The sequence below is a fragment of the Artemia sp. Qi Xiang Cuo genome, chromosome 9 (assembly GCF_049724085.1).
Source record: "Artemia sp. Qi Xiang Cuo chromosome 9, ASM4972408v1, whole genome shotgun sequence".
Taxonomy (NCBI): Eukaryota; Metazoa; Arthropoda; class Branchiopoda; order Anostraca; family Artemiidae; genus Artemia; species Artemia sp. Qi Xiang Cuo.
Genome location: NC_142802.1, coordinates 45,919,429 through 45,931,542, shown reverse-complemented (window position 1 = coordinate 45,931,542; position 12,114 = coordinate 45,919,429). Strand labels below are relative to the sequence as shown.

Genomic DNA, 12,114 nt, shown 5'->3' with positions numbered 1-12,114 from the left:
GTTTGCAAAAGAACGAGTACTGGTCGTTCCCAGTCTTACACTATTCGCCAACCTTTCTACCGCTGTAATCCGTCTTAGCAAGCCATGAACTATTGAACTTGGTAGGCCCCATACTTAATTATCAAGCATCAGATTCAAAATAGCATCCTGCGATTAAAAGGCCATAAAAAGAAAAATGTGGATATGTCCGAAACTGGGCTGTATTCGCATCAGCCTTTTATAGCGTTCAGCCAGGTAACGCATGAGTCGCAAGAACTCACAATCTCATTAAGCAGAGACTGCTAGCCTATATACTGATCTCCGCTCATTTCGAACAGGCCCAACATGACAAAAAACAAAACATATGCTACTAAGTCAACACAACAGCATAGCCCAGACAGAAGTAACTTACTAATCCCAACACAAAGCATTAGTTAAGTTCAAACAGCTCAACAATTGTAATTAATTATCAATCTACACCGGACTCTTAAAAAAGGGCACTATTTATCAATCAATCTTGACTCTTAAAAAGGGCACTAGTACTCTCGATTTCCAATCGAATGAGCCCCCTTTGAAGCTTATACGACGACCCCTTCTATATGAAGTGCCTCTGGAAAAAAGATAAATGGAGTGTGGGGGGAAGCTAAATGCCCTCCAATCACTTTTGACTCTTGAAAAGTGAATTAAAACTTTCATTTCCAATCAAATGAGCCCTCTAGGTATTTTATACGAGCATCCCTTCCATAACAACCATATATGCCCCCAGGGCATAACTTACAAGACCTACCTCCGGGTCCTGGTGAGCTGTGTTGACAGCGGAGTTTTTTACTATCAAAATTTTGAACTATTTTTAACAAAACGTCAATCTTAAAATTTTTATCTGATGCATTGAGGGTATGGAGGAGGGGGAGGGGGGGCTAGTTGCCCTCCGATCTATTTTTACTCTTAAAAAGTGAACAAGAACTTTCAATTTCAAATCAAATGAGCCCTCTCCGAAGTTTATACGAGCATCCCTTTCATATGATCTATATATACCCCTAGGGTATTGCTAATAACGCTTGTCTCCGGGCCCTGGCAGGTTCCGTCGACACAGAAATTTTTCTTTTCTGACCTTTGAACTAATTTTTGTAAAATGGCTATTATAAAAATTTATCGGATGGGCTTGAAGAAAAAAGGGTGTGTAGGGGAGGGGGGGGGCTAGTTGCCCTCGGACATCTTTTGACTCTTAAAAATTGAACTAGAACTTTCAATTCCCAATCAAATGAGCCCCCTCTGAAGTTTATACGAGCATCCCTTTCATAAGAACCATATACGCCCCCAGGACAACACTTACAACGTCTATCCCGCGGGCTCTGGGGGGGGGTGTTTTTGTTATATAAATACTGAAAAATTACCACACCCTGGTCTGTTTACCACTTGGGCTCAAATAATCTTGGGGAAAAAAGACCGTGGGGGGGGCTGACATGACTCTCTTGACATAGACAACTTGACCCATTCCTTCACATGTACGATCCAATGATCATTCTAAGAAGTTTATGAGACGATCCCTTTCAGAAAAACCATACATCCCCTCAGGGCATAACTTAGAACGCCTTCGCCTGTGCCCAGGGGGATTCTATCGACACCGGATTTTTACTTACCCGACCTTTAAACTATTTTTAACAAGATGTCTATCTCAAAATTTTCATGAAATGGGTTGGGGGATAGCTGCTCTTGGACCTCTTTTGACTATTAAAAAGTGAGCTCGAATTTTCAATATCCAATAAAACGAGCCCTCTCTGAAGTTTACACGAGCATCCCTTTCATACGAACAATATTTGTCCCATGGCATAACTTACAGCGCCTGCCCCCGTGTCCTGGGGGGTTGTGACGACACCTCAGTTTTTTTATCTGACTTTTGAGTGATATTTAACTTCATGGCTATCTCAAAATTTTTATTCGATGTATTTGGGGAAAAGGGGCGTGGGGGCTTATTGCTCTCCAATATATTTTGACTCAAAAAAACTTAACTAGAACTTTCAATTTCCAATCAAATGAGCCACCTCTGAATTTTTTACGAGCATCCCTTCAAAAAGAACCATACAATCCCCAAGGGCATAAATTACAACACCTGCCCTTGGGCCCTGGGGGGCTGTGTTGACCCCCGAGTTTTCGTTATATGGTCTTTGAACTATAAAAAAAAAAACTATCTCAAAGTTCTTATCGGATGGGTTTGAGGAAAAAAGCGCGTGGAAGGGGGGGGGGGGTAGGTGCCCTCCAATCTCTTTTGACTCTTAAAAAGTGAACCAGAACTTTCAATTTCCTTTCAAATGATCCCTCTTTGAAGATAATACGAGCATCCCTTCCTTAAGATCCATATATGCCCCCGGAGAATGACCTCTAACGCCTGCCCCCGGGCCCTGGTGGGTTGTGTCAACAACGGATTTTTTGTTACATCAGCTTTGAACTATTTTTAACAAAATGGCTATCTTAAAATTTTTATTGGATGTATTTGGGAAAATAGGGTTTAGAGGGGGGAGGGCTGGTTACCCTCCAATATCTTTTGACGCTTAAAAAGTGAACTAGAACTTTCAATTTCGAATCAAATGAGCCCTCTCTGAAGTTTATATGACAATGTTGTCTATACAAAACCTTATATGCCCCCAGGGCATAACTTATAACCCTTGCCCTGAGGGCTCTGGGGGAGTTGTCATCCTCAAAGACCTAATTTCCAGAACTTAAAACTACGTTTAATAAAAAGGTTGTCTCAAAATTTTGATTGGATGTGTTTGGGGAAAAGGTGGGCGTGAGAGGGGGGGGGGCTAGTTGCCCTCAAATCACTATCGACCATGAAAAAGGGCACTAGCCCTTTGAATTTCCAATCAAATGAGCCTTTTCTGAAGTTTCTACGACACCGCCTACTATAAAAACCTTATATGCCCCCAGGGTATAACTTAAAACCCTTGCCTTGAGGGTTGTGGGGGAGTGTCCTACTCAAAAACATATTTTCTATGTGAAAATCAACTACACTGAACAAAATGGCTATCTCAAAATTTTGATTAGATGTGTTAGGGGGAATAATGGGCGTGGGGGGGGGGCTAGTAGCCCTCCAATCACTTTCGACTATTAAAAAGGGCACTAGCACTTTGAATTTCCAATCGAATGAGCATGTTTTGAAGTTTCTACGACAACACCTTCTATAAAAACATTATATGCCCCCAGGCCATAACTTAAAACCCTTGCCCTGAGAGTTGTGGGGGAGTGTCCTCCTCAAAAATACATTTTCTATCTGGAAATCAACTACGCTGAACAAAATGGCTATCTCAAAATTTTGATTGGATGTGTTTGGGGGAATGATGGGCGTAGGGGGGGGGGGGGCTAGTTGCCCTCCAATCATTTTCGACTATTAAAAAGGGCACTAGAACTCTCGATTATCGATCGAATGAGCCCCCTTTGAAGTTTCTACGACGACCCGTTCCATATGAAGTGCCTCAGAAAAAAAAATAAAATAAAAAAAATAATAATAAAACATTGGAGCCATATGGCCTTTATTATAGGCAACGCTACAGCGTTGCCTCTGATAGGAGCAATCTTGGGTCATGTGGTGGGACACTGCAACGTATGTATTAATTTACTTCGAGAGAGAGAGAGAAGGAGGAGGGGAGGGGTAAACAAAAGAAAAGAAGGCAAACTAGGTGAAATATGTGCAAAATCATCTAAAAGTCATAATATTTCGAGATATTATGACGGATCCAGGTCAGAAGACCCCTGCATACATGACTGACGAATTTATATTTTTCATACATTCTCGAACAAGCAGATGAATTGACGAGGGCGAGCCCGATATTTGGAAGGTGGAAATATTTTGTTTTCGTTACTAAAGTACCCAGTTTATTCAGGCTATACCAGTTAATAGAAATGGCGTTGATCTCTAAAGACGTTCTCGTCTGCATCCATAGGCAGGCATGATATACGTTGTCGACCAAAAATTAATGTGAAAGATATTTCCAAAATCGCACCCTTGTAAGAACAGACTAGGTTTAACCATAACATTTTTTATACCTAAACCTTAAATCTTGCTACTTTTAAGAGCTTTTCTAGCAAGTTTGACCTGAAACATAGCATTTACGTGTAAGCTACCTAGTGGTAACTTACCATGGGATAATATACGTTTCACACTTTAGGCCCAATAAATGCACGGATATGACAGTCAAACTAGATACAAACTTAGTGGTCATTTACAGTATCTTTATCGAATTCTATGCTCATTAGTCATATTGCAGCATTCTCTATTGACACATTAGTGAAACCAACGATTTTAGTGAGCCCGTTTATCTTGTTAAGGTGGAAAAATTCACAAGAAACACAGTCAAAGACTTCAAGAAATACTTTTTTTTAAAACTTAATTCAGCTGCCTTTTTATTTTTTTTCTTGGGAGAGATTGGCTCTACTAATTTTGATTTTTCAATCAGTTGTGTTCGTTCTTTTTACTTTCAAGCTATGGCTCTTGAAGTCATTTCTTTCCCTTTTACGGAATGTTTCTCATGGTTTTCACAATTTCGTTTCTTCTACTGTTTCGTCTTTTTGTGCTTCTTCTAGCACTAAGGACGACTTAATGGGGACTTTTGTAAAAGTATCTGCACTTTTCCTAATTTTCTCTTAAATAGCTGCAAAGTGCTGATGTTATTGACTTTTAGTTAAAAAAAAAAAAAAAAAAAAAAAAAAAAAAAAAAAAAAAAAAAAAACTGACCTCGCTGCTTACATCTGAGGAGTCAGAATCCTGTTTAACTATTTGTCGACCTTTCGACTTTGCTGGTTTTCGTCCCCGTTTCCCAGGAGGAGCTTCAACGTCGGTGTCTGCTAAGGCAAACAAATCACTAAAACGCCCTTTTTGAGGGTCTGTACATAAACTCTGCACTTGGGCTAAGGCATTTTGTAAATTGTCTAAACAAAAGAAATTCTCTTGAACCTTTTGATTGGCAGATGAGAGTCCAAGATTGTACACTAGGCACCCGTTTGTTCCAAGAACACATTGTCGCATTGAATCTAAATGACCAAGCATTCTTTCTAAATTTGCGTCCAAACCTAAAACACAGAAGGAAAAAGGTACTAAACAGATAGATAGGGCTATTGACCAATTTGATTATTCTAAGATGCAAAAAGTAACTATTTGGAGAACCAGAACACATTTTTCTTTTCAAGGGTAATGGCCATAGCCCTTTTTACACATACAACTTAATTTTGTCTCAAAACAAGCTTGTGTGATTAGAGCATCAGTGTATTTAGCTTCATCATAAACGTGAAAATGGATACACTCAAAAGCTAAAACATTTTAGGCTATCACCCTGTAATGTATTGAGTCAATGAACTAGTTAATGTAATCTGTCTTACTCAATGACGGTGAGTTCCAACCACTGTTGTACTTATGGAAAAAGAGCAACGGTTTAATAAAGACCTGAGTACTTGCAGTCAGGTTTAATTTAGCTTTACAATCAGTTTCGAGGATTTCCTAACTTAAACAACGAGTTTTCTAGGAGGCATTGGGCAAGTTCAACTTTAGTTTATAAAGAGGAATTGGTGAGCCCTCGTCACATTTATGGTAATATTTATTCCTTTTAAGCCTTAGCGACACTCTTTACTTTCGTTCTTTACTAGGTTGCGGTGCATACGGCAACGATGATGAGAGAAAAAGAACTTTCTATTTAATCGAACTGAAGGGAGAGGTATATGTTACCCCCTCTTGCTATGCCAACAATTTCCCGATGCATTTGACGAGAACATCTTTCCCATTCGCATCGATTCAACCCTTCTCTCCCAGCAACCAAGCCCCTAACGCAGCTGAAATGTAAAGACAAATTACATCACTTAATTTTATTTTCTTGTATGAATTTGGCTTGAAAAACAAGAAAATTTGCATAAAATACGATATTCTGCATCGACGGCATCTTTTTTTTCCGTTTTTTGCTTTCTCCTCAGCTAACTGGACACTGGAAAATCATAGAGCTGTTTAATGGCTCATTTTAGAGGAAATTACTACATCTAGTGCCTTTTGTAACCAAAAAATAGGTTTTAAAATAGAATCAGTTTTTACAAACAAACTGCATTTTCGTGCGCAAGCTTGATGAACGACGTCATAAACCTAGGTTGTAACCATATATGACATAATAAGTGAATGCAGTATTTATACACGCTTATCTTTCGAAAAGATAATATAAGAAACACATAATCACAAGAATCATTATACAGAACGAAATAGTGGTAGCCTTAGCTTTAGTGGCATCATTATCATCGGTAAACTTTTCTATTGTATTAATTCGACTTACTTAGCTGCTTGATTTTCTGAGGTTTGTCTCTTACTATTCAAGCTAAGAAAAAACCTACCAATATGTAATTTCAACGTAAGGGGAGATAAAGATTACATTAAGATATTATGTCTACTAAAAAAAATAAGTACGCTATAAGATATTTTGTTATTATGTAAACTGCAAAAATATTTATAGTATCAGGGGTACAGCAGTATCATGAACAATACCGATCCTTAGTGTAAAATAGAACATTTTATAGTAAAGAACGAATTTTGGCTCATAATAAATGAAAAACTATCATGGTTTCAGCTGTAGCTGCATCCTGGTTGCAGCGGTAGCTAACAACCTAGTAAGAGACGATCACGTCCCATATTAAAAAATAAAATGGCTCTTAACTCCTAAAACTAAAGTCAGATAAAAAAAAAGAAGTATACTATTAGAACCACCTTGTTCAATACGCCTATATAGGAAACTAACTGTCTCTTGGCTTGAGTAACTTGAAAATAACTTGCCTCTTGGCTTGAAAATTCATTAGCTTGAAAAACAAGAAAAGTGGCTCCAAGCAGAATATTTTGTATCGACGGCATCTTTTTTTTCCGGTTTTTATGTGTAACTGGCGGGGCACTGGAAAATCACAGAGAGCTGTTTAAGGGCTCCTTTGAAAGAAAATTGAGGCATTTAAAAACCTTTCATAATTAACAAAAATAATTTTTAAAACAAAATCATTTTTCTACAAAAAAACTGTGTTTTTCTATAACTCTGTAGTTGAAAATGTTATTAACATCTTCCTGCATACGAAAATCAAAATAGAATTTTTACCATTATAAAAAGCACGTAACTATAGTTATGTAAAAATACAGTAATTTTTTGAGGGTTTTGACAAAAATCTGGTTTGCCAGCTGAAACTAGAATGATTCTTGAAAATTTTAAATAAAATAATTTTATTTAACTGCAAACTGGAAAAATACTTTTGGTGTCTGAGCAATAATATCAATTTTTTAATTCAAACCAGACAAATACCTGGAAATTTTTAATTAGTTTTGTTTTTCGTTATGTTCAACTTTACGCGTGATTTTACTTTACGCGTGATTTTACTTTACGCGTGATTTTACTTTACGCGTGATTTAATGGGTATAACTTTAAACCCTGAAAAGATATGGTCTCAAATGAATTCAGACAAAAGGACCCAAAAAAGTTAAGGCTAAACGAAAAAGAGAAATACTATGCTAAAGAACTAAAAAAAAAAAAAAAAAAAAATCTTGAACACAAGCTTGGGTCTCAGAACTTACTATAAGACAACAAAGATACATAACCTAAACAAACTGAAATACTTCAAAAATCACCTTTCCCTTTACTTATTTTGAAATTTCAACTATTCGCTGCCTTTCTACGACTATGAGGGTTTATTAAAAGGAAACTTGAACAATAATATGGCTAAATATTTGATTCATTGGATTTCAGACAAATATAGTAAACGATATGGGACACATATAATCTGCATCTCAAGTCCACCATTATACAAAAATGAATACTTTGAGGCCCTTCATTCAAAATCAAAAGAAGATATTGAAAGTATGGTAATAAGCTCAAAGGAACTACAGAGCCTCAAATACAAACTACTCAATTTACCGAAAACCACTGATATACTCTTTCTTCCCTTACCGATAAGAAAGAAAGATTACGTTCTAATAACTTGTGATTTTCCACAATTCAAAACCATGGTGTTCACAGAAACTTCCGAAGGATATACAGAAGCACTTACTAGGTATATCCAGCACATGTTTTATCTTTTAACATCTTCAGAGAACAGATATAGAGGTCTAATTAATACGAGGATGCCAATGGAACCCCTCTCACCTAATAGTAGCACTCCAGTAGCACCACATACATAGACATCGTGTTAAGTCTTGATGATCGACATTAAAAATCTTAAAAAATATACAACTAATATAAAAAAGAAAGAAAAAAGCAGGCAATATGATCTCGTTGTGATAAAATGGGAACGGTGATTAACATATTAATAGCTATGTTCTATGTAACAAATTAATAGAAAGAATCACGTCTATCCAAAAACAAATAAGAATCAGATAGGTGTATCTTCTACACAAAACACATTCCATTTAAATTACCTTTAGGTTCGGGGGGAGGTTCGGGATCCTTAGTTTTTCCAGATTGCGTTGCCCTCTTCCGTTTCAAAGGTGAACTGATACTCGGCTTGGACTGAGATATTGACGTCTGCAACTGGTTAACAACTGCATCCGACAAGGCGCCTCTATACTGTCTTGACCAATAGGCAAGCAAAGAAGGAACTAGAGTGTCAGAATGATGAACTTGTCGCTTGAGAAGTAATCCAACCAGTTCTGAATTCGGCCTTCAAATTATAAAATACGAATTTTACTTTAAAAAAAAAATTAACGCTAAAGCATATAGAAACATAATAACTATGTTTATCTAATTGTTGATAATGTTTTCGAAACTAGGCAGGTCAAGTTCAAAATTGCGGGTATGAACTACAATCTATTAAAAAAAATATAAAATAAGGTGAACTATATTTAAAAGTATTGTTAGTATTCCAAATAAATAAAATTTAGTAATAACATTTTTTTCAATTAAAAAACAACAAACAATTGCTACTTCAATTAACTTGGAGATTAGAATCGGAATCACGCCCTTTGTATGTCAGACACCTCAAATGTGGAAAATGCTCACACAGATCCTTTAAAATTTAACAGCAATGGTGGTGCCTGTATGTAAGACAGCGGATTGACACATTCTGTAAGAGAAAGCGTTTGATTCAGAAGATCGTCAAACAATGGGGAGAGTCTTCCGGTCCTACAGCATTCTTGAGAAAGTAGTTCGTTCAACAGTTGCTATGTACGAAGAGACAGAATGGTATATCAAAACCTCTGATAGTAACACGCGCTACTTCAAAGTCTGATGCCAAGCAAGGTCGTGCCCTTTCACCTCCTCTCTTCGTCCTAGCTGTAGACTACATCTTTAGACAGGTGAATGGACATGGGATCTGAATTACAGTAAACATCTCCAGAATATTCGACGTCACCGACAATGCTGCGCTCGTAGGAGCCGACCAGCAGAAGCTTCAGGAATTCCTGAGCAAACTCTCGAAGAAAGCTGAACAGTTCCAATCATACACCAATGCTCCAAAGACTAAGGCAATGTCAATTAGCAGTTTACATACAGGTTTACATACATATAAAACAAACGACAGACTTCAAGTACTGAGGAAGTACAGTAACTTCCTGAGGCACTGAAAAAGGACTATGCATCAGAATAGCCCTAGCCAGAGCGGCATTTCAGAGACGTTTAACAGTCTTGAAATCCACAGTGAACTTTAAGAAGATGAAACTGAGGTTGTACCAGAGCAATATTCTGCCTTTTCTGAGTTACTCCATGGAATGCTGAAATTAACTGCACAACAAGAGCAACACATTCCTGCCTTTGAGAATAATTGTCTTCGCTGGATCCTAAGGATCCGCTGGAGTGGCCACGTCAGTAACGCTGAGATTCGTACCCACACAAGCCAACCAGAACTCGCCTTCGTTGGTGATATAGAAGTTGGCAATACCTTGGAAATATTCTTTTCATACCGGACATTAAACTTCCAACAATACGCCTCCATCAGCAACCGAAAGACAGCCATCACCAAGGAAGACTAAGGAATATGCCTCGTAATACGTACGGACCTGAAAGATGAGCTCTTCTTGAAATGATTTGATTGTTTTGTTACTTAAGAAATTGTTGTTTATTTGTATTTTTGTTTTTCAGGTGCTTGGGTCTAATATACTTACCTACAAATTGAATTGACGTAAGCCTAGCGACGAATCCATTGCATGGTGTCAGAAGCAGAAGTTTCAAGAGTTCAACATGGATAGCACAACAGTTCCAGCAATCAATTGGTCAAGCCCCAATCTCAAATCCAAATGGAGAAAATTCAGAAGACATTGTGAGCTCATGTTCTCGGGTCCACTAAGTGGGAAAACAGATGCAGTCAAAAGCTCGTACTTACTGATTTGTACTGGAGAAAAAGGGCAAGATATATTCTCCACTTGGACTTTAACCGACACATAGCAAAATAAGCCGAAAGTTTATCTGGATAAGTTTGAGAACTATATTCAACCAAGTGCAAACCCCATCTTTGCTAGATAGATTTTCCACCAGAGAAACCAAAAGAATGGAGAGACCATTAAATCATATGTTACTCAGTTGAAGGTGCTAGCAAAATACTGTGAATTTAGAACTCCAGAAGACCAGCTCGTTCGAGATCGATTGGTCTTTGGAGTCAAGAATGCAAAAATTCAAGAGCGGCTGCTCAGTGAGAGAGCCAAACTTACTTTGGCTCGAACAATTGAGTGCAGTCGAGCTATAGGAACTGTACAAGAGACGCAAGCACTAATGCTCAGCGAACAGTCTCAAATTCCAATAAAACAGGAGGTGGAAGCGGTTCAAAGACAGGAAAGTTCCCCTGCATGTTATTTCTGTGGTGTCCCACATTCCAGGAGCCACAGGTGCCCAGTAAAAGGGAAGCAGTGCAGCAAGTACAGGAAGACAAACCACTTCGCCAAAATGTGCAAGAGCAAGGTGGTACACGAACTTGAAACGAGGAGCGAAGCTGAAGAAGGGATGGGATTCATGATTGAGTCTATCTTCAGTGAAGAAAAGACGGAAAAGCCTTATGCGCTAACAAGGCTGATAGGGCATGATATGGAAGTTGCGTTCAAGATCGATACCGGTGCAGAGGCCAACATTTTACTAGTCAAAGACTTTAATAAACCGGCAAAAGAGGCAGCAATGTTGCCTAGTGCGGAAACGCTGACCAGTTATACTGGAGAACAGCTGAAGGTACTGGGGACGGTCAACCTAAAAGTTCAGTACAAGAGCCAAAATCCCCAGATCCACACTTTCCATGTGGTCTGCACGAATAGAGCACCCATCCTCAGCCGCCATTCAAGTGAACGGCTTCGGCTGATCAATTTTGTCCTCAGCATAAACAGTCCTGCCCCTATTAGACTAGGAGTACAACACCTTTTAGATTAATTCAGTGAAGTTTTTTGGGCATAGGAACACTGGCTGGAACCTGTAAGATACATCTGAAAGAGGGTACAATCCCTACTGTACAACCACCAAAGCAAATTCCGTTTGCTCTGCAAGCTAAGTTCAAAGAGGAACTGGAAAGGCTGGAGTCACTTGGGGTTATAGAAGAAGTGACCAAGCCAACACAGTGGGTGAATTCTTTGGTCCTGGTAAAAAAGACAGACGAGTAACGCAGGATCTGTTAAGACCCTGTTGACCTAAACAGAACAATTGAGAGACCACATTACCCTATACCCTTATTTGATGAAGTAGCAGCAAAGTGCAAAGGCGCCAAGAAATTCTTTAAGATGGATGCCCGAAATAGATACTGATCGACGGTGTTGGACGAACCATCCTCCGATTTGAAAACATTCAACATCATGTACGGCCGGTATAAATTGAATCGATGCCCATTTGGACTGATTTCGACGCAAGACGAATACCAGTGAAAGATGGAGGAGGTCTTTGGGGAACTGGACATCGAGCTGATCGCTGATGATATTGCAGGCAAGGACCGTAACGATGCTGAACATGACGCCAAGCTGAGAACAGTACTCCAAGCCGCAAGAGACAAAGGAATGCGGTTCAATAGAGAGAAATGTGTCTTCAATACTACTTCCATCACCTACTTTGGACACAGACTAACAACGAGCGGCATCGCCTCAGATCCAGAGAAAACCAAGGTGTTAGAAAACATGCCTGCACCCCAAAACCAAAAAGAACTACAAACGTTGTTAGGAATGTATACTTACCTACCCAG

At 38.6% G+C, this 12,114-nt stretch overlaps 1 protein-coding gene across 1 annotated transcript in view; it reads right to left on the bottom strand.

The window, feature by feature from the left end:
- Positions 1 to 12,114, bottom strand: part of IntS3 (integrator complex subunit 3) — a 123,120-nt gene that overhangs the window by 10,252 nt on the left and 100,754 nt on the right. Inside the window, exons 15-16 of the mRNA XM_089094056.1 lie at positions 8,393 to 8,634; positions 4,709 to 5,043 (exon numbers count right to left, since the gene is read on the bottom strand). Coding sequence (XP_088950182.1) covers positions 4,709 to 5,043; positions 8,393 to 8,634 — 577 coding nt within the window. The remainder of the gene's footprint in view (positions 1 to 4,708; positions 5,044 to 8,392; positions 8,635 to 12,114) is intronic.